This window comes from Diprion similis, chromosome 8 (genome assembly GCF_021155765.1).
Source record: "Diprion similis isolate iyDipSimi1 chromosome 8, iyDipSimi1.1, whole genome shotgun sequence".
NCBI classification, from domain to species: Eukaryota; Metazoa; Arthropoda; class Insecta; order Hymenoptera; family Diprionidae; genus Diprion; species Diprion similis.
The window spans coordinates 6,644,713-6,670,790 of record NC_060112.1 but is presented as its reverse complement, the minus strand read 5'-3'; the positions used below and the strand labels follow the sequence as shown (position 1 = coordinate 6,670,790).

The window sequence follows — 26,078 nt, the reverse complement described above, 5'->3', positions numbered from 1 at the left end:
TTTTCTAATTACCGTTTCATTTTCCCCATCAAGCATCGACACGTTACTGTGCGCAACACGAATCCGATCAGTCATTCAGATAGAGACGAAGGCAGGCAGATGTTAAAAGGTCACGGCAGCGTCGCGGCGACTCGCATGGATGAAGTGGAAAGAGTGGAGGGGGAAGAGCGAGCAGCGAGCCTTGATAAGAGGTGCTTTACGCTTATACGCGTTGAGTAACCTAACTGCGGAATAGAGCGAGTGAAGAGACTCTTCATACTTACTTTGGCCAACTTCCATAAGGCATGGCACCCAGTCACGGCCACCACGTGACCCGTACGCCACGGTAGCGACGCGTACTTCCCGCGGTAAACACTGTGCGTCTACTTGTAGCTCTCTTCTGAGGTTTATGCCACTTGCCCGCTTGCCACGTGTTTACGAGACAAACCGCTTGACGATGCGTCCGCCAACGAGATGGTCGGACGAATTCGAAAAACTCATCGTTGCGTGTTGGGCGAGAAAGGTCGGGGAATTTTTTTATTCTGGAACGCGGGAGAACGAAGCCTCCCACACTCTCGCACTCGTGGAAATAGTTTATTGTGTAACAAGGAAGTGATGAACTCGGTCTTTTCGAGATGAGCGTAAGTTTGCGATATGAGTCGTAGGTCAGCCGAAGACCGTTGCACTTCCTTGTCGCACACGATTTTTTATTCAATGAGTATGTTGTGCAGTTTTTCACGAAGCACGAAGCACGAAGCATGAAGTTGAGGTTAGGGTCGCGCAATGTTAGATTTGTTCGCGACGGCGCATGCGCGGAGTGCAGGAAAGACCATTTTTAAGTCCTGGGAGTTGAATGTGGTCTTTTCAGTACTCTGCGCATGCGTATTCGCGACTCACTCGACTGTCGTAGAAACGGGTACCTTGTTTACGGAAAACACCCGTGGAAAAACACGCAAAACATGCGCTCGCGTTACATAAATCATTTTTTTTCGAGAGAGTAGAATTTTTTAACATACGCAATTGGGTTCCATTTCCATCAAGAATGGATGCACGGTCGGATTGAAACAAACTGAAATACTTTCCAATTTTTCAAATGAATCGGACGAAACATGCGATTTTTTTGCGAAACGTCATAAAGTAACGTGATTTCTCTGACGGTATTGATTAAACTCGATTTTCGCAATTGGAATTCAGCAGTTGAAACTTTTTTTTATGGATTACAGAAAATTTTCTTGCATCAGATTCAACTCGAGCGGTTCTAGTCGCTCTGTCTAACATTCGTTAAGTTATGTTCTTCTTTCGAGACATTTTTTACCTGATTCTGCGTCCCACGTATTCGTAAATACATCCTATAAAAGCGTGTATCTTTTTTTCACAAGACCGATTGACTCGAAGCTTTATTTGTTAGAAATTTCACGTATTTAATTTTAGTCAAGGGAATGTAAGGGAATTTTTTCCGCTTATTGATTCAGTGGTCAGCGTAACTTTTCATGCGATTCACAACAAGTTAGCAACGTTAAATTGAGGGGAATTTAATTTTTTATATAATTGATGTAGAAAAGAAAAACGTAGTGATATTCGTATACCATTATTAATGGTTAAACTTTCAACAACACACTCGGAAATTATAATGTAAATCAAAGTAACTTGGATGACTGAAATATTCTGCTCGAAGTGTAAGTGGAAATATATAATCAATCGAGATAACTGAGATTATTTCAGATATCATTGCGATCAATCACATGAAATTTAATAATAACAGCGTTGGAGAAAAATCATGAAAATCATTGCAAGTCTGGCGTAAACGTCAAAAATGGTCTCTATAGTTGATTAACATTCTATCCAGCGATTTTCACTTTATCACGTGCTTTCGCAAATGATTTTCGATAATTTTTCAGCGTTCTAGGTAATTTCTAGTTACATATATTTTTCTAGGGTTTATTATTATATTATATAATATTATAGCCGTGATTTTGTCCAGGAAAAACCGTAACCCATTGAAAATCTTGTAGATCTCATTTAAAGTTATTGAAAACGAAGGAATTTTCTACGTGACGAGGTAGTTATCATTATTCAATGGATTTCCAAGCGAACGCAAGGCAGCTCCTCGTTTTTTTCTGTCAGTGTGTCGTTACTATTGTAAGTTCATTAACCAACTCGATTCAAATTTACGGCACTTTGTACTCTGAAGACCCGTACAGACGTAACTAAAAGCAAACCTGCAGATCCACAGCATTATTTCGATCTCTCTCTCTCTCTCTCTCTCTCTCTTTGATTTGTATGATACAAATACCATATAAGTATAATAATATTCTGACTTGCAATACTCTGACGATAAAATGAATTTTCTTTCCAACAGCGTGAAGTTTGGCACAATCGCGAGAACATGTTAAGGATATAAAAACGTAAAGAAAAGCAAAGAAGACGAGAGAATAAAAGAACGGAAATACGTAGAAGAAGAAAAAGAAATTAAAATAAAAACAAAATAGTGACAATTATATACATTGTTTATATACGTATATATGTATATACATATATATGTACGTTAAATTATACGAGTCAGCAGTTTAACGTCGAACTTTAGCGTGGAAAGTGCGAAAATAATATCAGATTCATGCATAACATATATGTCACATATATTATACATACACAGTCTATCGGCGAGAAGAACTATAAAAGTATCTCAAAGAAATAAATAAACAACCGTCGTGACACGACAAGTTTTCTAATAGTTTTGACTATATAATAATAATAATAATAATAATAATAATAATAATAACAACAGCAACAATAATAAATCGTACACACATTCAATACACATACACACACACACTCATATATATGTAGTGCTCACACTAATCGTTACATGTTAATGTTGCTATATGTACACCGCCGCATATTACTCGCTTAACAACGACGAAAAACTTCTGCAGATAGTAAACGAAAAGCACAACAAAAGATAACGAAAGTATATATGATAATTATCTATAGTAATAATAAAAATATATTAATAATAATAATAATAATAACAATAATATTGATAGTATAAAATATATCTGTGCGCGCACGCGTGTGTATATATATAAATATATATATGTATGTACATATGTGTACATATATGTATATCATTTAAATCAGGAGCACTTTTGCGTTGCTGTAATTGTATAATAATTGTTGCTAATTCTTACGGAGTACGAGAAGAGTCGGTATATGTGTATGTGTGTATGTATAATACACATTCGTAGACAAATGCAATACTAAGAACAATAATATTTAAAAGAAGTTTGAAATAAGAAAGTAAAAAAAAATAAAAATAAAATAACAACATAAACAATCGCGTTTACTCGCGAGATAATTCGTTTGTGACAGTTATATATATATATATATATATATATATGTAATCGTGTGGGACGGAATTCTTTATTTTCTTGTTTTGTTGTGTGCGTGTGTGCTGTGCGATAGTGATTATACATAATTTTTGTTTAACCTCGTTGCGCGTACACGTATACGATACTCGAAAAAACTAAAAGAATCGCACGATAATCAATATAGTAAAATCGTGATAAATAGTAGTATATATATATATATATATATATATTATATATGTGCATTGACGATAATAAATATAGAAGAGGAATAGTTTGAAGAAGGAAAGAAGGAAAGAAGGAAAGACGGCAATATAAAATTCCCCATCGGAGCTACACGAGGGGTGGAGTGATTTTTCTTCTTAACACCATCGACGACGATATGATGGATTCGGGGGCCGGTGTTCCCTTCGATTTGGAGGGAGGTTTCGAGCCGCAGACGCGCGCGAGGTCGAACACGTGGCCGCTCCCTCGGCCCGAGGGTTACGTCGACGGGCCCGTCGGGGCGGCGGGGGGCCCGGGGGGCGTCGGCATCGGAAAAGAGGGGGTGGAGGGCGGGACGCCACCGCAGCAAGGGGCGCTGGGCCCGGGGGCCGGACTGATGCCGGTAAAGAAGAACTCTTCGCGCAGAAACGCATGGGGGAATTTAAGCTACGCCGATCTCATCACCCAGGCGATTACCAGCGCGGCTGAGAAACGTCTTACGCTGTCGCAGATATACGAGTGGATGGTGCAGAATGTTCCCTACTTCAAGGACAAGGGGGACAGCAACAGCAGCGCCGGATGGAAGGTCGGTGCAAATATTGCTAAACTTAAATTTATTGACATTTTCTTATTCATCTTTTTCTCTTCGTTCGCACTCCCGTCTTTATTGTGATGGTTTCGTTTTTGCAATTTTTTTTTACGTAACGTAAACGTATTTAACGGGGAATCACATGCAAACCCAACGAACGTTTACGAACCAGACCATTTTTTATTGCGTTGAAAAATTTTCGGAGTCGATTGGGGGCGGGGGGGGGGGGGATTCGTTGACACCCTAAATAGCGTCCACCATAATTTATATACACAAATTAGTGTTATGAGCTACTGTTTACCTCGAATCAAAAAAAGAATATATTGAAAAAAAAAAAAGAAATAAATTAAACACAGTCTCGCGTTCTCCTCTTCTGATGAAGAGGACGAAAAGAGGAAGGCCAGAAGGAGGGATGTGGCAACCTGTTAGGGGTAGCGAGGTGGGTGGGTACGTTTATTTCAGTCAAGGGTTGGAGCTGAGTGAACGAGAGAGAGAGAGAGAAAGATAGAGGGAGAGAGAATTGGGGCGGCACCGCGGCACCCGTGAGCCCAAAGAGAGCGAGAGAGCGAGAGAGCGAGAGAGAGAGAGAGAGAGAGAGAGAGAGAGAGAGAGATAGCGGAGGTCACGAGGTGCAGAATGCCACAAACGCCGAACGGAACTCCGCCCATCAAATACTTCCGCGCGGCACGTGCTTTTCGTCTGCTTGTACGTTTTTGTTTGTTTCTCTCTTTATTTCGACCACGTGTGCCGAGGACGGCTAGCGATGATGCAGGTGCATCGGATTTTCCCTTTCTATTACCGCAGCAAACAGCTGATCTCTCGTGAACCGTTATCTCTTCTCTCTATGAACGCGTGGGTGCAGCCCGCGTGTGAATAGCAGTTTGTGCGTATTAATGCGATGAATTTTATCTGGTTAGTAGAATATACATATATATATATCCCATATTTGCTATTTCCGCTCCGTCAAATTGCACATTTATTTCATTTGATTAGATATTTTGAGAATTAATGTTTTTGTTATGTATAATTTATTTTTTTCGTTAGATTATTTTCCTCCTTCGAGTTGATTTTTTAATAATTTTTCGAAAAACTGCTGGACAGCAATCATCTATCATATTATGATACTTGTTTAACGTATAATGCGAAAAACGATTGCTTAAAGTCTCATTTATTCATTGAAGGATTAATTTAATGGTTCAAAAGTTTTATACAATCGAAATATTGTGAGGTTGATGTGTGGTTTTCGAATATCAGGTTGGGACGATGTGTTTTTGTTTTATAAAGATAAGTTGTTTCATTTCCCGCCATTTGCGGATTTCATGAAATTTTTTATAAACCGTACTCATTGATTTGCACAGATTTTTGTTTATTCCACTATCATTTAAAGATATATATTCTAATGCAGATCGTTACAATTAAATTGTAAGATTTTTCTTATATTGATTTTCCATTGATTATTTTATTACTTCTCTTCTCTGTCTTTACTTTTCTCATAATCTATAATCAATGTAATGCGTTCTGTCTTTGACACACTTATATTGTAATACACTTCGAAGTGAGAGCGAACATCCCTCGTAACGAGGGATGGAAACTGCGTTCATGGCGGTTAATTAGCCGACTTCGTCACGCTCACTTATACATTTTTTTCCGGAACGAAATATAGTCACGATGCAATTATCTCGCTTCAATTATTATCGAAGATGAATTCGAGAATTATGATATTGTCAGTCGTTCAATTCAGATCTCAGGTACACTGCAGTGCATAATGAATAAGAAAGCTATTGTAAATTGAGCTTGTTATATAAGTTGTATCTTCTACCCCCTTTATTTAATCGATTTCGGGTACGCAAATTAGCGCCATTTCCATCTTATTTCGGAAATTTTTGTAATGAAAGTTCGTTATCAAACTGATGTCTTTTCTCTTATTTCATATTATTTTCACAATTTTCATAGACAAAATGTGAAGTATTTGTGACAGTCACATTTGCATAATATTCTAGCGATTCTTGCGGATGTGGCTGCGAATGGGAATTCCAATAAATATGCGAATATTCTCTACGTACATTACTAATCCGTAACCGTAGCGAAAACCAAGTAGAAGTAGAGACCACTGAAAATGATTTAAAAAATAAGTCAGTAAACTCCACACAGGATACTCGGATTCCATTTATTAATTATTATTCGCTGTGGTGCCTTTTCTTCCCCTTTCTTTTATTTTATTTTTTTCACGTTTCGGTTACGGCCAACCGCAAAAATTTGATTGTACAAGCTTGCTCTGCGTGATAAAACAATAACAATGTTTTGTTGCTAGTGTACATACGTATACGTATCTCGAAAATACATTTGTGGACCGTGTGTGATCATTATTATTATTATTGGTATCCGTCGACGTGGTTTCCTCCAGCGGTGCTTTCTACGAAATGAAAAAAAAGGCCACCGACAAAAAGTAAAAAATGATTAAAGTAGAAATACAAAATTGAAGTTTTCAAGTGATTGCATATTCCATTTGACGCGTTGAACGATTGTTACGCCATACTGAACATGAAAAAGTTTTTAAAAAACGGACAAGTGCGAGTAGGACGGTTCCGTACGAACTTAATTTTTTTTTTCATGCTCTAAAACTGTAAGTAAACTATTTCGGACTTTCTTCGTTCGCGAGTTTGCGTATCTTTTGATTGCGTTGACTTAGAAGCTTGAATTTTTTACGCCTCCAATTGCAGCATGTATGATATCATGTATATGATTATTAAACGTATTGTGTTTAAGCAGAATTAGAAGAAAAAAAGATTTAGACAGTTGTTTGAAGTCAAAGGTCAAGAAAGAACCTTAAATAAGTTCCAAAAGAGTAGATTTATCGTAAAATAATGAGACCTCTTTCACAGAGTATTCAATTCCCTACAAAAATACATTCTGGTCTTATCATTACACTAATGCGTTGACGGGTTAGGAAATTCCAAAGTTTAAATAAAATTTAAGCAATTTTGTTTTTTGCTAAAAGAAAGCTGCTTCAAAGTGCAATTACATATATTTCATATTATTACTTGTAATAAAAATTACAAAATGAATTTGTACGAGTTAAAAATTAATCGAACGACATGATTTTACAACGGTTGAAATTCTTTAAAAAAAGTATCCACAAGGTTGCGTGATAAGTCTGGTATATTGTCGCTGTAAATCTGGAAAAAACAAATTTTTCCATGATTTCAACTCTAACCTTGAATAACTTTCGAAAGAGTTGAATTTTCAAAAAAATTATTACAGACCTTTTTTCCAGAACATTGAATTCCTTTCATAAATATGTATTTATTTACAATGTCTCCTTGCTTGTGAGCCACAAATTTTGTAAATAACTAAAATCCATTTCGCGCGTTAATTAAATAGAAAATTTAAAATTTCTTCAGGACTCTCTGAATACGAAAATTAAGGGCTAAATTTATTACAAACTTTTATACCCTCTTCCTACATCCGTCGAACGTGTGACTTTGTAAAAAAACGAATAGCCGATTCCTTCGGACCACCCCACATACACATGGTGGCTAAAAGCTACACCTACTCGAAACGCGTTCCTCTCATACCGTATGCCTATACGTAGTAGATAGGTAGGCACATATGTGTATCGGCGGCTAAGAGCGGAGCTTAAACGAGCCTTCCGCCTTATTTTAGCACACGCGAACCGGCCGCCCGGGCGCCGTTGCCACGTTCTCGTCATCCGCCAATCGGCCTCTTTGCTCGTAACGCTGAGAAGATCCCAAGTTATACTACACCTACGTGAATACATCGAATATACCTACTTTTGTAATGCCTACGTATGATATTCTCTTCGCCTTGCGCCTTTCCTTCTTTTTCGTATTTTTTAGTTTTTAGTTTTTAGTTTTTATTTTTTATTTTTACTTACCTTCGGTATTGTGTACCTGTAAACCACCTCAAATTCAAGCATTCCTGTGACGTATTATACGTAGGTACATGGACTAATTTTAGAAACATTTAAATTTAAGTCCGCACTCTCCGTATTTGTTACGTATTTTTATTTTACTTTATTTCTTTCAAGTTTTCTTTTTTTCCAGAATCTATTGTTATTATTGTATACGTACGTACGCACGTGCGTATTATACAAGTCCACGTACATGTTGTTTATATATTTATATATGTATATATGGGGCGTTCCACGCCAAATCGGACGTTTTGAAAAATTTTGATTTTTGATTTTCTTAATTTTATCAATATTTTTTCGTAACTCGTAAAAGAGCCTTTCTAGTAAATTTTGAGATTTTTTTGACGACTTGTTGAAAAAATATCAAGTTTTCAAAAAAATCGCACCTTTTTTTGGGGGTTTTTTTGCTCATAACTTTCTTAATAACGGTCTAAATTTAAGTTTTTTTTTCTTTCAAATTCTTTGTTTTTATATGGTCTTTACAGAAAAATACAACAAAAAATATTCAAAACATTTTTGATTGAGGTTTTCGAGTTTAAAGTTTTAAATCGCGTTTTTTAAAGTTGGTACATCTTTTGATTTTTTCGAAAATTTGATACTTCTTCAACGAGTAATCAAAAAAATCTCAAAATATACCAGAAAGGTTCTTTTGAGAGGTACTAAAATATCACGAAAAAAAAATTGAGGAAATAAAAATTTTTCAAACCGTCTGATTCGGCGTGGAACGCTCCATATATATGTATAAATTATACTCGTGTGTTTTACATGTATGTACATATATTATTCGAGCTAATCCCGAGGACCGCAGACTTGGTTTGAATTGCTAAACTCTGTGTCGAAGGAATAAATTTGTGAAAGAAAGCAAAAAAGAATGGGAGAAGAAAAAAAAGTGCGTATTAAGGGGGAAAAAAAAGTAAAAACAAAAAACGAGATACGCTCTAGGAATTATATTATATTATACGTTGTTATTACACATGTATACTGTATATATGTACAGACGAATGTCGAGTAAAAAAAGAATTTTCACTTCTCTTTGCATCCGATCTCATTCCGTCGACTGTATCTGCGGTATTCTAACCCGAAGAATTCATCATATTTCAGGGTTTTTTCATTTTTATTAAAATCTTCATCTCGCTTGATATATATATTTTTCTCCTTCTTTCCTAAACCGTTAATTTTTGTCTTTTGGTTAGTTTCTTTTTCAGTTTGTTGCCGTTTTGTGTTTTTCTTTTAAGTTTATTTTCTTTTCTTTTCATTGTATGTATGTATATATATCGTTGACGTTAGGATTTCCGTGGGATCGGGCGTTCCGCTGTGTCTGAAACTATTACGGTACGTTACACCATGCAGGTTATACGTGTATACTATACGTATTAGATATATAATATTGACCACCTTGCCTCGAGCAAGGCCGCGATTTCTTGGCCACCACAGATTACTTATTACGAAAGGCTTTAATACCTCCTCCTGCATTCATGCTACGTGCACACACATCCACATCCACACCCACACACCCACACACGCACGCAACGCTGATTTGATTATTATGATTGTTATCAATCTTGTTATTATCATCATTATCGTATAGAAACGTTGCCCGTACGTTATGCAGGCACGCGTGTATGCGTAATATGTAAATATACACGTAGAGACGGATTCACGCGTGCGCACACTTGCGTGTTATAATATCACACGCAGAAAGCGGTTCCCCGCGGTTTATTATACCTTGACCAAAGTCCGGTCGACACGACACGACCGACGCGACGGTCGCCTCCTCGCCGATCAAGAACTCCGAGTTAACGAACGAGAGAACGACGTGACCGGTCTTACCGATACCTACCTCGAGGTACTCACTCGCCTTCTCCAATCGTTTCTGCTGCTGCTGCTGTTGCTGCTGTTGTTGTTGCTGTTGCTTGTACGCTTCCAGCCAAAGTCTCGTACCTTAGCTGTACCTTTCTCCTCCGCGTGCAGGAAGAAGGAACGAATTTCTCGCCCTGAGCAATTTCGAACTTTCATCGAGAACTTTGAAGGGGAAGCCTATACCTACATTCTCATTTCTCTTTTATGTATGTACCTACACGTGCACCATAAACAGTATTATACCGTGAGTTTTTCTTGAACGGACTAACTGCTCGGGAATTGAAACCCGTACAGTTTATGGGCGTTAGACAAATTCGGAAAAATTTTACCACCGTGCCAGGCGGGGTAAGGCAGAGTGACCGATGCGTAAGCAGAGGATTCCGGTTCACGCGATGTTCTTAAGTGACGTGTCACTTGTCAACCGATCGATTCGAAGGAATTTGGTCTTGTTGGCGATGAATTTGTAGATTCAGGCTGACAAAATGAACGAAATTCAGCAATTCGAATCGCGCGCGCCACGAGCAGGTCCTTTCGAGACAAAATCTCGGTATACTTGCTTACCTCATTCGGGTTTATGTCGAAATTATATATCTATGTATATATATATATATATATATTCTGTATGTATGGAGTATTTTTAGGTAGATTTTCCATTTATATATATATATATAAAGTAGGATAAAAAGAAATAAAGAAATATTAATACGGACTAGAAAGACAAGAAAAAAAAAAATATACCGTAAATTCATCAAACGCAAAACCTTCGCCACACATGATAGCGATGACAATGATCAGCAACCGCTGATCCAGAGACGCATTGAATTGACGCGCGCGCGTATTTCTATAATAAATGAAAAACCAGCGTAGGTAGTGTTAAGGTAAGCAAGTGAGTTAGTAATTGAACAAGTGAGTAAAAGGGGTCAAGAGTCACGGGTATAGTAAGCGATGCACGGTTGTAAAAGGAAGAAAAAAATCAGAAAAAAAACTGCCTAACTCACTGCTGCTGTTGATAAAATCGTGCAGACCAATTCGCGTAGAAACACGTATATTTAATAGTATTAATAATAGAAAGACAGCTGAGGAGTTGGTTGTCAGTTGTGGTCACGAGACTTGAGGAACGAGAATATATGTGTCGGTATATGTGAATGTATGTGCATAGACTATACATTGTACATGTATATGTGGTACACGTGTGCGGTGTAACTAGTATCATAGAGTACGTACACGTGCTTCCTTCCTTCACGCATTCGGCATCTTTGTTTAATCGCGTCTTTGATGTACGATGTGTGACGTGTGCGTGTACCTAGTGTTTTTCATTTTTTCACACCATTTCACGGCAAATTGACCTGCTTGGATCGTTCAGTTTTAATCGTCGGACTATGATTATGGCACAAGTTTCATGTTTTTTTTTTTTGTTCACTTCTTGTTTATTGACGGTTACTTATATATACATGTCGAGAAGTTATTTATACTGATATTGGTTTATCGTTTTAATAAATTCATTTTTTGGGTAACCGTAACAACTTCCACAAAACTGCTTTTATCTCTTATGGCGAAAATTGATAACGATTGTGAAACGTTGAGCAACAATTGTATAACTTGAGAAATTTTTCTGTTGTTACGATTTTTGACATTACCCTTTTTTTGTTGTTGTTGTTGTTGTTATTATAGGTGCACCGGAATTTTCGTCTCTTTTTTTTATTTTTCATCCGTACGTTTCCTAAATTGATTGACACTATAGCTTCGTATTAACACCACGATGTCCGTAAGAAGATTGATAATGTACATAACAAGAAGGTCAGTGTTACATGACTCTTGTTTCAATTTATCGCTTTTCATACCGATATCTCAATCATCGAGCAGCGGTGTTCGATCTCCGATCGATTTGGTACAATCACTTTTGGCTCTGCTCTTGGTGATTAGACTTACTTAGACGCGGGTTATTTTATCTCATAACTGTGTGTATTGTACCTATTTTCGTAGTATATTTTAATGCCTCGAAGTATCCACGTTCTGCTACTTGTTGTTGTGTGTATGTCGTGTGTAACAGCGTGTTTAATATATATGTATATAGATATATGTATAATTGTATATATACACGTATATTTTAGTGTGTAGGTCGTTTGTGGCCTTGGAATTATCACGCCGCGTATAAATATTATTATTATACTTACACGCCGGCTAACCTTACCAATTCACATCGGCTCCATTATATTATAATATCAACGTATAGGTTACCTGTACATTATATCTTGGTACCACAAAGCCATTGCCCGTATGGAGAAAACTCATATGTATAAATATACATATACATGATGTTAAATTCTGCTCTTTATATATATATATATATATATATATATATATATATATATTATTATACAGTCACACGTGAGTGGTTACTCCCGTGTAAATTCGTCGTATTCTTCGCAGGTTTTCTGAAGTATTTTTCAGCCGATTGAAAGTGCCTTCTTAAAGGTACCTTGAACCTTTTCGGTTAAGTATTTCATACTATAAACAAGGTCGTTTGAACAATCAACCCAACGTCTTCGAAGTTACAGACCTGGAAAGATGTTACTCGAAGTTTTCGAAGCCTCTTTTTCAGATCACTCCTGAGTCATTCGAAATCATTTTAAGTTCTTGAAGTGATATTAGCGATTCTGGTCCAAGTCTTTCGGAGTTTCTTTTCGGTTCCCAAAGTCATACGAAGTCACTTCAACGATGTGACTCCGGAGTATTTCGAAGTTCTTTTTCGCCTTTCTGTCGTTTCAATGAGAAATCAACCAAATTAACACTTCAAGTTTTCGAATTTCATTCTATTCAATTACTTACGTACTTACATCGCGAACAAAAATCAGATCGAAACAATATAGCGAACAGCCAATCGCCTCGCGGTTTATATTGTTACATAATTTCGCGTCTGATTCGTTGTAGGTATGATACATGCATACGTACAATAATCAGAGATACCTAAAACCTTCGCGGTAGCTGCGGCAACGTAATGGAAGCATACTTGGAACCCACAAGTAATACCTGTAATGTACATTGCATTTATGTGTGAATTTCCAAGAGTACACCATATGCCTCACCTAACCTAACATCCCGGCGTGAAGTAAGTGAACGTTAGTTACAATTCCGCGGGATTTCGGTAGCTGTGTCATACACTACTGTGCATACATGGCAACAGCAACAGCAACAGCAACAGCAGCAGCAGCAGCATGTCGCAAAGACGGTAAACGGCAAAAGCGACGGTGGCGACGGCAAACGGCGGCGATCCAACAACGCGATATTCCGCGCTCTGTTCCTAAGAAGAGGCGGCGTCGGAGGAGGAGGAGGAGGAGGCGGAGGTGGTGGTGGTGGTGGTGGTGGCGGCCGATACGTATTATATGTATACACAGAGTCCAACCAACCGAGGCAATGACCTCGCGTGCCATTTATCCCCCCCTCCTGCCCCCCAATCTTCTTCATCTCTTCCTCCTCTTCATCCTCATTCTCTTTTTCTTCTTCTTCTTCTGATCTGTCCCGTTTTTTCCTGTTCTTTTTCATTCTCTTTTTTGTTGGTTTTTTTCCATTACTCTTGAAATATTTCTCTTCCACTCTCTCTCTCTCTCTCTCTCTCTTGTTCCATCTGTGGTTTTCCACCGAGGGAATCCCATCTTCGACCCCTCCCTCTCAGATCATCGCGAAGGATAGTCGTCGTTTCGTCTTCTCGCTCTTCTCTCGTTCGTTATTTCGTTCGTTCGTTCGTTCGTTCGTTCGTTCGTTCACGTATAATAAACGTTAAAGACACGATCGCCAAACTCGCTGGCTGCTGCGACGGCTCGACGAGCGGTACAGCAGCACAGCAGCACAGTTCGCATCACCCTGCAAGGCTTGATCTCTTTGTGCACACATGTATAATGATGCATGTATGCAGTACGTATTATACTAACTGTATACGTATATGCAGATGCATCAAAATATGTATATATATATATATATATTTGAGGAAAAGGACAAAACTGCGCCTCAGCTATCCTCAAGATCATCCCCCACCATTTTTAGCGCGTAATTCAAACTTTCAAAAATAATAATCATTAGTTTGTGTAAAAGTTTTTTTTTTTTATCGTAGACATATTTACAAATAAAAAATCCCCAACTAAATCTAAATGAAGCACAAAAAATGTTTTCTTTAGGAAATTAAAAAAAAAAAAACGTGCTCATCAGGTCGATCCCCAAACTTTTTTCACAATAAATATCTCCATGCGAATTGTCTGTTTTTTTTGTTTTTTGGTTTCATATTGAAATCTATTTTAAGAAGAAAGTGTTCTCGGTTCGCTCATTTCGTCTGAAAAATTAATAAAAAAATGTAAACTGTAACTCCCGCTCATTTAATCCTTTGATGTATATCCATTCAGTTCATTTCGTAATGGATGCAGAATAGAATTTTTTCCCTACTGCACGTGGAGAAGGACCTTGTGATGAAAAACTTGTTTTTAATATTTTTCCATTACATATTTCAATGGGCACAGGATGAAATTAAAAATATCGTAGGTATTGATTTATATTGAAAAAGATGTTTACGCTAAGACGGAATTATTTTTAGCCGAACGTTTTCAAAATTTTTGACTGTTCAGGGAACTTCAGGTTATCTTTCAATCAAACCTTTGGACTGAAAAGAGTGGCTATACATGGTTGTTGAACCATTCTATTATTCTGTGGATCATAAGGCTATGCGAGTGATCGAAGAATGATAATATAGTTTATGTGTCATTTTTCATAAACCCATATACTTCCTTCTTTCCTCTTGAGCAGAAGTACGTATATTCATATTTAACTACTTTGAATAAGGATACTAAAAATAGATAAGTTGAATGTCTGCAACAAAAGTTATCAGTTCTGACATAGTTTCGCGGACGGTTCGCATCTTTTTATTATTATTATTATTATTATTGTTATTATTATTCTTTTTATGGGTGAGAGTCAATCAGGAAACTGCTACTTTGTTTGTTGTATAAATTAATGTACTAAACCGTAGAAAATTTGTTTGAAATATTTATTTTGAAATAAAGTTTAGGGAATGATCTAGAAAACGAATTTTTTTTTTTTTTTTTTACAGTGATTAAGTATTTTTTAATGCTTTAATTACATTTTTTTGAATTTGGTAATTTTTTCATTGAAAAGCTGAGGATTTTTTTTTCTTTTTTCTTTTGTATTACAGAGGCAAAGTTGCATCTTCAATTCTGTAATGACGGTTCGTTCATTTTTCTAATGAAACAATTTTATCGATAACCCCCCTTAGGATCTTGAGGATCTTCTTTTTTCACCCGTAACTCTAGATTTTTCAACTCGAAGCATAAATACTGTTTTTAACGGCCACCCTAGAATATACTTCTACATATATTATACACGTATAGTGTATAATGTTTAACATTTATACAGTATACTGTATACACAATACACGTTATACACGAGTGTATGCATGAACGTATACACCTAAGCTTATATATATATATATATATACGAATAAAATCTAACGATTTCATTAGTGTACGTATATGTATATCGTTTAATATTATACATATAGGTAGGTATTTATAGGTTACATATATTTATCATACCTATGCGACGATATGTGTTTCCAGTTGTATTACGCCTTCCCCCTGCTCTTCCTCCTCGCATATCGAAATCCGTGACGCAACACCGCAGCCGTCGAATTTCTCGCGGTCCTTGGCTCTCGCTTATACATGCATACATACGTACATACATACATACATACATGCGTACGATGGACCGTGTAACTTATGCGCAAGTGCATATATATATTCATATACATATGTGTGTGTGTGTGTATGTGGGTGTGTGTACATATCATACGTATACATACATTTTCACCTGAACATACACGTATTGACATTTTGCGTACCGACTATTTCGTCGTTACAGTTGACGCGTGCGTAGAAAACCCGGGCATTAATCAGGAATAAAAATTTTTTGCCGGAGACAAAAAACCGTTTGAAACATACTCGGAATATGTATGTATATATATATATATATATTTTTTTTTTTTCTACTTCTATTCACAGATTTTATGATTTTAAATCTGTCGACTTGTTCCGAAAGTTTTTTCTCTTTCGTATAATAATGTTGTAAGAAAATCAACCACACCCGGTATAATTAATATTCTCATGAAAATTTTTTTTTAACGCTAATGGTTTTTTGGCTGTGCATGAAAAATCATAACTTATATATATATATGATGTATACCTATGCAAAAATAATATATCGTATCATGGTTATGTTTTTTGCGACAATTCGTTTTATAAATATGTATTGAAAGGTATATAATATTATAATATTGTCATTATTTTATACGAGACAAACATTTTTGAAAATTGATATTTCTCCTTATTTCCTGTCTCTTATAATTTAATAATAATATATATATATGTATATATACACACACCAATTTACCCAATTATTTTTCGTTTCTCCACACTTGTATCATACATAAATTATTATTTATTCAATTGACTCGTGCAAACTTCGACAACTAAAATAACTGTAAGACCATAAAAAGGAAATGAGAAAAAAGAGCGAAAAATGTGCGCAGATAAGACAATTTAAAACGGACGAAAAAAGGACGATAAAGAAAAAAAATTTGAATGAAGTCAAATTACGAGTCACTGTTTTACACGATTTTATCGTGTTTTGCTAATTGAGAGGGGGGCTGGCTAATAGTTCTGTTAAAGCCTCGGAGTGAAAATGCGGGCTGGTATTCCCGCGTGACATCGAGCCGAGAGAGAGAGGGAGAGGGAGAGAGAGAGAAAGAGAGAAGAACGAGCAACAGGTCCGGGCTAAACCGACCCACGTGGGTTTGCTTCTCCTCTTGCGTGAGCTGTATGAAGTTGCTGCATAAACGGAGAATTTTTATCATTTTACACTTCAACGTATGAAAGAAAATTATTTTTGGCTTCTTATAACTATGACGTGAAAACTTTTTGCACTAATATTTATATGTAGTCGTGAATTCAAAAATAATTTGTTCACGTTGCCATGAACAAGGAAGAAAAAGAAGAAACAAAAGTTTGCTCATCAGAATTATACAGAGAAACGTATGCACTTGATTTTAATGTGGACAGCGAAAAACTCTTAAAAATTAGAAGAACAAAAAACAACAAACATTTTCAAGAAAATATTTCTTAAAATTTTCGTTCGTCCGGATTATCGTGTTCATAACGAATCGCTTTGACATTCGTACGGAATTTCATTCGCAAATTATTTTTATCTCGTCATTCCCATTTTTTTTTACTTTCTTCTTTCTATTGTTTCTCTTTCTTTTTTCTTTTATCTAAACAGTATAATAATTACAAATTAAGTATGCAATATAAATATAAATTATCGCAGGGGGGTCTTAAGCAAACATTATTCTACGTCAAATTTATCGTCGACGAGTTATCTTTGCTCACAAGTTTTAGTATTTAGTATTTCGCATTGCAGTTTTTTTCTTCACGTTTCCTCTTTTTTTTCCAATGAATCAGTTTCAAAATTTTTCGAATCATTCAGTAATTGAGAAGAGAATAGAAAACAATCATAGAACAAAAAAAAAAGGACAAAAACGAACTGAAAAGAAAATATTCATGGTGCAATTACAAGATGGGCAAAACTCGTAGCCTGATTTGTTTGAAAATTAATCTATACTTATATATTATATATAACAATTATCATAGACATAATTATTATAGTCTTAGACTTCGACTGATTTTTCTTAAATATATATTCAAAATCAAAAAAGGTTTCCTACAAATCGATCCTGAAGAATATTCTCTGGATGCGGATTATAAAGAAGTTCTTGACACAGTTTGGAAGTTGAAAATTTTCAGTGACACTGCTGAAAGAGCTAGTAAATTAGTCGATGACTATAATGATTATCCGAAGAAAATTTAATAACAAAAACACTTCGTTATGCAAATTGTTTCGGAACATAGGCGAAAATATCCTGATTTCCGTAAACAAACCCTTTTCAAAAATCTGTGATCGCGTCTCTGTAATATTCAATTAATAGTCTTATTAATTTGCTTGTTTTATCATCAATAAAAGTGGATTTTTGTGCCGGAAAATATTATTTCTGGCTAGATTCGGATTGTTTATATAAAAATATAAATAATTTGCTACTAAAAATTTATTTTTCTCAATGGTTTTTGATCAATCCTGTTGGAGAATGTGATAATTCACCTAAGAATTGTTTTTTTTTTTTCTACACTGTCACATGACTGAATTGTATTTCATAATGCTAAATGACATTTTTTTCCATTAATCTCTGTCTCCCAGTGATAAGTTTGGTGGAAGATAAACAAAATTTGAAGCATGATTGTTTTTTCATTATTTAGAACCGTTTTAGGGGGCGTTTCGAATGAAATTCGTCTAAACCCCAAATAAGGATCACCCTAGTATGTATATACATACACATGTATACATGTGCACGGAAAGATAACAAAGAGAGTGAGATTAGAAGGGGGGAAAAAAACGTAACGAACCAATGACAAAATATAATATTATATACAAGAAAACAACAAGCATGATTTATATACAACACACATATGTGTAGGTATATTATATCATTTATATACGTCGACGAATTTTGGGACGTCAATAACAGTCTTATCGATCGGATCTATCGATCATCGTCGTCATCTAGCAGCGTGGTGTGTTGCTGGTGCTCCACAGCGATATGTGTATTACATGTATAACGCGTAAACAATTCCTTCTAAATAACGCGTAAACACGACTAATTTAATGTAAGTACATTTGTGAAGTTAATTATATAATGCGCACGTGTACGTACGTACGTACGTATGTATTATTTTTTACATATACGGACAGATATATATTGCGTGAACAAGTTTGAAAAGGAGAGGCAAACAATTCTTAGTATAAAGTATTCAACGCGTTGGGACGTATAAAATTTCCTCACCGACTGTACGACGACATTCGTATATACATACGTTATACACATACGTGTTTCTGTATATCTATATACTCGCACTCCACACACGCTTACGTGTAATGTATGCTGCTGCGTAGTTTTCGCCATTCGACCAATCGGCGAGCTCGCCTGAGGGGCTCGACGAGCGAATTCCTCTCTACATGTACGTAGAAAAATGTTCTAGTAGGAGAGCGCGCGCATCTATGATTCTTATATATATATATATATACACCTATACAGATATAGATATAGATAGGTGTATATCTATTCACTCTTTTCTACGCATTCATACATTATTATTGTGTAATGTATTTATTTACCGTCTAGTTGACGCCAGAAACGCTACCGCGTAGTTTATACGTTATTATGCGTTAAGGATTACGGAGATCTTTTATTATTTATAGTAATTGATATATGTTTTACATAAAATTATATTCCAGAAATTACTGTTTTTGTTTTTTTCCTATTTGTTTTCCTTTCTTTTTATCTTACCGATAGGCACGAGTCGTTGGAGTTATTTATTTATTTATTTATTTATTTATTTATTTATTTATTGATTTCTTTCTTTCTTTTTCACTGTTTCATACATTTGTTTTCAACTTTGTTGACGATACTTTTTGTACACTTATCGCGGAATAAATTATATTATATAAATTTTAAATTTATATTGACTTTATACATCTTATATATATATATATATATATATATATATATATATATATATATATATATATATATATGATCGATAATCTGTGTAATAAATTCAATATGTTTTACAGTATAGTTTTTTTGAAAACTTGTTATGAATTGCAAAAAGCAACAATCTTAGTTTCATCACTGACAGTGTTATTTGAAAGACTGTGAAAAAAAGGAAAACTAGATTTGTAGAAGAATATAATTTCAGCGGAGTTGCCTGTTGGAAAAAAGAGAAAGAAGAGAAAAAAAAATGGAAGAAAAAATTTACACACACTTTATGTGTGATATAAATTCTTCGAATGATCAAGGCGTATTTTAAATTTATTCTTACAATTGGATTTACTATATAATTCGACTTATTTATGGAAACGAGCTGACAAGCTGAATTAAAAAATACGAAAAATTAAGAATTTCCTTACGATACTGAATAAAAAAAAAAAAAAATGACACTTATATTGCCGATGCTCAAGTTTTCTATCCATGGTCTTTAATCATTGTCTTATATAAATTTTATTAGCCAATGAAACGCGGTACTTGTCTTTAATGTAAATTACGATCACAGACTTGGGGAAGCAAAAGTCTGTTGCGTTTTACTTCCCATTTATGTTTTAACTCGAAACTTTCTTATCACAAATGCTACTATACAGTGCAAAATTTATAATCGAAAAGAAACATTTTTGTTTATCCGCGTCGCGTTCTAAATTATATACATCATATTCACAAGAATAATGATAACAACAACAACAACAACACAAATACACTCTACACATATTCTCTCTATTCCAATGGAAGAATTGATTTTTTATGTACATATAATATAATGTATATATAATATCAATTATAAATATATGTATACATACATGTATAGATTTATTGCCAAACTATATATATATATATATATATATATGCGTTATAAATATCTGCGTTATCTATCTCCAACCATGTACACTGTATGTGTATGCAATATGTTACTAGGTAAATCTATTATACATAATGTACGATTATTAAATCAGAAGTCGGTTTTCCGGACTGTTATAATTATTGTTTTATTTTGTTTGCTCTAATTTCTTTGCGATAAAAATATTGAATCTTGGGAGATAAATTGCGCCTGCGTATAAAGTTCAATATTTTATGAATTATATGACATTTTATTCCAAGATATTTCTTGGCCGATTTGATTTTTCCTTATCTCCGTAGTTTTTCCACAAAGTGTTGTTTTCTTCTTTTTTTCGTTTTTACAAATCGTGCAGCGAAACTTTGGCGAAGTGTATACGAACAAATTGTTGGAAATAAGGGTTAAAATCGTGGGGAAAAAAAAAAAATCCAAAAAACCCAATAAACACAAAAGTGGAATAAATGAGTCATCGAATCTACAAGGATAAAAAATATCGGCGGATTCCGGAAAATCCCAGATTTGTACATTTATCGTACACGATGGTCAGGGTTTAAAGCGCGGTCACGCAGGTCTGTAGGTTCGGTCTTTAAAGTCGTTGCGGAATGCTCCATATAGATATGAACGTCGTGGTAACAGCAGCTGATCTTTGGACGCTCGTTCGCTAAAATTAGCCTGCACGCGGTACCCTGTATCATAGAATTCAGCTAAAGAGTAAGAGGGAGGGCGAGAGGGAGAGAGACGGAGAGAGAGAGACTTTGCCGCGAGAATGCGACATCTATATATACATATATATATTGCGCAACTCAGCGATGCGACGCGACGCCTTATTCTCAAGTTTTGCCCGATCATGCACAAACCAGCAGCAGTAACGGCTAGCAGAGATTATTGTTGGTGCAGTTTTTTTTTTTTGTGTTTTCTTTTTTTTTTCAAGTCGCCGAAAAAATCGGCAAAAATTATTTCCCTTCCTAGAGAGAAAGACAGAGAGTGAGGGAGAGAGAGAGGGTGTTCTAAAAATAAACTCGGCCCGTATATAGGTGTCTAGTAGATATGAGTCTAAGGTATCGTCGAACTAACGATCATCGCGCGCTCATCGTGTTCTGTTCCGTTACGTTACGTCACGCTGCGTTGCGTTGCGTCGGAATTGCGTCGAGCTCTCCCGACGACTTGCGTCACAACGCAATGTTCGCGTCTATATCTTTTCTTCTTCTTTTTCTTCATCTTCTTCTTCTTCTTCTTCTTCGTCGCGTTGTTATCCGAATCTGATTCTCTCTATGCGTATCTATAAATTGGGAACTGACCACTTTCGTCATGACATCTGGTGGTCAAAAAAGAAACCAGTTTCAAAACGTGCATCGAATAAAATTATTAAAGACTGAAATTCATTTATATTTTAAAATAAAAAGGCAAATAATTTTTATTTTTCTCTCATTCTATGCAAATTCAACTAATGAGTGCAAGTAATGATAGTAGGTGAACTCGTGAACTTTTTGTACATTTTTCTTGAATTTTTTATATCAAGACTTTTTCACGAACTTTACTGAAACGCGTCTCAGGATCATGGTAGAATAATAATTATTGCGATCCTTTCTTCGTTTTAAATAGCTAATTTTTTAACAGCCAAATGAGCGTGATATCATAAAATAAGTAGGTGTTGTGATATATTTTTCTTGCTAAATATTTACTCTATGGCCGATTTTTTTTCGCGAATAATTTTTTGAAACGATGGGTTTTTATGACTTGACACTCAGGCTGGTACAAATACCGATACTTTTCCTACTTACGTTTAATCATGGTGGTAAAATTTAGCACCCATTTGTTGCTAATTCGTTGTCTCATTTTTAATTTCAATGTATCACCAATTTTCGACAAAAAAAAAAAAAAATTACTACACTAAACTTGGCACAATCAAATATTAATTTTTTTTCTCTCAAATCTCTTGTTAAAGATTTTGGAAATATTAAGTTTTGTTAATCTAAACTTGAATGCGAATCTAAGAGAATTAATTTTGAAGTTTAGTATCTAGTCAGCGAAATATTCATTCTTTCAAAAATAAGCGGTACAACAAATCAGCAGCAAAAGAGCAAAAAATTTTGCCACCCTTGATTGAACAAAAGAAAAACTTAAAATTCGAGTTGTTGGTATAGCTCCATCATCGAGTCAGCACAACCACCATTTTCCAAAAAAATATATGAAGCAATAAAATCGGTAATGAAGCAACTATTTGACAATAAAAAAGAGCAAAAAATTCACAACTGCGAGATTTGAGTCTGCATCGGTGCTACTATGTCCGGGAAAAAATTCACATCATCGTACCAAGCAATCTGGACGATTTGCACACCCTGTAAGTTGAACTTTATTTTACATTCGAATATTTTTTTGTCACATTTTTACACTCACAATCAATCAAAATGGCAAAACGTCAATTTTCGGATGCAGAAGTACGTTTTTTCACGTTAAAATAAAGTTGTAAATTTCCGGTTAAAATAAACTTGTAAATCTTCTCGAAATTGTGTTGTCGATGCTCACCTCATAGAAATGAATACTTTTTTTTTACAGGTTCTTTACAGATGTTTTAAATTTGCTCAAGATTTTTATTTTTTTTATTTTTCATCAATATAAATATCAATTGGTTTTATTGTATCTATAATAAGTAATTCTTACCCAAACTCTGCGTAATCTTTTTACACGAGTGAAACAACTATATCGTATGTATATATCTTATGGACATAACTAAATCAGTTGTTTTGGATTTTTATATCCAGCAATAATATACTTTTACTAATCTGTACTGAATCGTGCTAGTTTTTTTTTTTCACTTAATTTCGAGTTTCCGTAAGAAATGTAAAACGTTTTACTTATTTTTTGCAAGATGCGTCGATGTACCTATACTTGTATAACGTATAAGATACGGGGAAACATGTTTCGTATATTGGCACATATTGGAGGGTTTGAATAAGGAAAGGCGGACGTAGGTACAGAGAAACAGGCACTATCTCATATCTGACAGCAATCACTTTGTTTTCTTCTTGCGACACGTGGCGGCATGGCATCTTCGTCCATCCATCCATCCATCCATCCATCCATCCATCCATCCAAGCATGCATGCATGCATGCACGTCTCGTATCATGTACCCCCCGCGACATACCTCGGTTACGCCTCTCTCGCCTTTGAATACCTGTGTATATATAATATATATATATCACACATACACATACACACACACACACACACACACACATGTCGTTACGTCGTTCTATTCGGAACACGCGTCCAAAAAAAAAAGGAGGAATAAAGTAAGAAAAGAGACCGAAATTTCATATGGCATCTCGTATCCATATGCCATGTGAGCGAGCGAGTCTTGCTCGAGATGCTGCAAATTGAAAATATTCAAATTTATGCAGTCTAGGTCACAGATCAGAGAAAGAGAGAGAGAGAGAGAGAGAGAGAGAGAGAGAGAGAGAGAGGGAGAGGGAGAGAAAAAGAATATCAATATCTGGACGTTATTCTGGAAAAACTCTTGCCTATTCATTTTACCAATTGTTAATATCTTCTCATTACATTATCGTAGGATTTTCTTTCTAAATACATCCGACAATTTTATGTACAGTCGTATCTATGTCTGGAAAATAAAAAAGTTTAGTGTTTGAATCCAAAGACTTAATTTGAAGAGAAGTCGTCAGTCGATGTATTATATTATGTGTAATTTAAAGAAATACTACAAATTTTCATTTACCGCGTTGAAACGGTTCATGCACGTATTATAACACGCAGTAAATATTATAATACGAATATCTATGTCTATAATTATCTTATTATAACAATTATAAGTATAGAATAAGGATTGTGTATCCACAGTCTGGATCGTATAATATAACTCGTATTGAACGCGGCAGACTTTGTTTGTTGTTGCAATTGTCCACAGCTGAAGAATCATCTCATATGTATATAAAATATGCATACATGCATGTAACTACGTACGTACGTACGCGTGTGCGTGTGTATAATAAAATTTACACTGCAACGGGTATTTAAATATTATTCTTATATATATATATATATATATATATATATATATATATATTATATACGTATAATATATTACATACATTCAGTGCGGAAGTTGCGTTCATGAAATCCATGACCTACCGCAATGAGAGAACGAGGCAAGAGAAAAGAGGAAAAAAAAAAGTACACGAAAGAAGGTGAGAGACGATGCAAAATGGAGAGGAAGAATAATTCAATTCAATTCAATTCAATTCGGATGTTATGTTAAATATTTTTGCGCACACACACACACACATGCATACACACAAATGAATTGTACACTCGTCTGGTGGAAGAAAATATTACTTTTGTAATACAAGATGAAAAAGAGAAGAAGATAGACCATAACAATAATGTCTTCTTTGGCGGCATCATTTATACATAATATACTTACGTATATAAAATACGTATATAGAGTCAAGTTTTCCGCAGCTGTGTAATGTCTGTCGAAAAGTAAAGAGAATGTTTTTTTTTTTTTAACTTTTTTTTCTTTTTATCCCGCAATATTTAGTCTAATCGTTTTTATCGCCGATTATTCCTCCCTTGGCTCTGTTTCCTCGTCTAATTTTCACCCTCGCCTCGTCGTTTCAATCGCCGTATGAAATATAATCGTCATAAACGATTAAACGAAATTATTTTATTATATTTAACATTATATATGTTTTTTTTTTCACACATTTTTTTTATTCTCATTTATTTAATTTTTTTAATATGAAACGAAAACTTCCAAATGTTAATGAAACCTTGACAATACGGAGAATTGGAAACCGAATCAAGGAATATAAAGAGACTCGCAATAATGGTCGTTTATGTACACGAGATTGGCGATTCTTAATTAATTATCTGTAAATTAGAACATGATTATGTTTCAGTTTTTTTTTTTTTCGTGGTTTTCCATTCTCCAAATGAAAATTTGTCTTGTTTACCTGGGAAAAAAGGAGATCTAAAAATTCTGCAATTGAACGAGAAAAAGAAAAAAAAAAAAAAAAGTTGAAATTTTGAGCGTCTCTTAGTCTCTCTTTTTTTTTTCTTATCTCTTTCCGAAGAGACGAAACTTTCTTTGTGTTTGCGATATCATTATTGTAGCGTGTATCGTATTAATTTGAATACTTTTATCGGACCCCCTTGGTGGGTGAGGAAATTTTTACATGGCATAATAATATACGATCACAAGACACGAGGAATTATCGCGAACCGTTATCGGAACCTTATCGCTGCGCTCTGTTTGAAATGATATTATACACCTACTTTAGATACACTGAGAGTGGATTCTGTGCATTATATGTATACCTTCGAGATCTTTGCAGAGCCGCAGGGTTGAACGGTTGAAAATAATTAATCTATGGTTATTGTATAATGAACCCGATTTGTCTACTCAGTTATTGAAATTTAAAAAATTTGAATTCACTGCTTTTTGTTATTAATTTTTACTCGAGTGAAAATCTGTTTTGTTATCAAACTTCCAGTCGCGTATACATATTTTTTTTTTTCTTATCATTTGGTAGAAAATTAGCGTCGTTGTAATTTTAAACGATACAAAGAAATTTATTGT

At 35.1% G+C, this 26,078-nt stretch overlaps 1 protein-coding gene across 1 annotated transcript in view; it reads left to right on the top strand.

Moving 5' to 3' along the window:
* The first annotated feature begins 3,689 nt into the window (after positions 1 to 3,689).
* The window catches only part of LOC124408592 (forkhead box protein O), a 118,821-nt gene continuing 96,432 nt past the window's right edge, over positions 3,690 to 26,078 (top strand). The window contains exon 1 of the mRNA XM_046885623.1: positions 3,690 to 4,134. Coding sequence (XP_046741579.1) covers positions 3,727 to 4,134 — 408 coding nt within the window. The 5' untranslated portion in view covers positions 3,690 to 3,726. The remainder of the gene's footprint in view (positions 4,135 to 26,078) is intronic.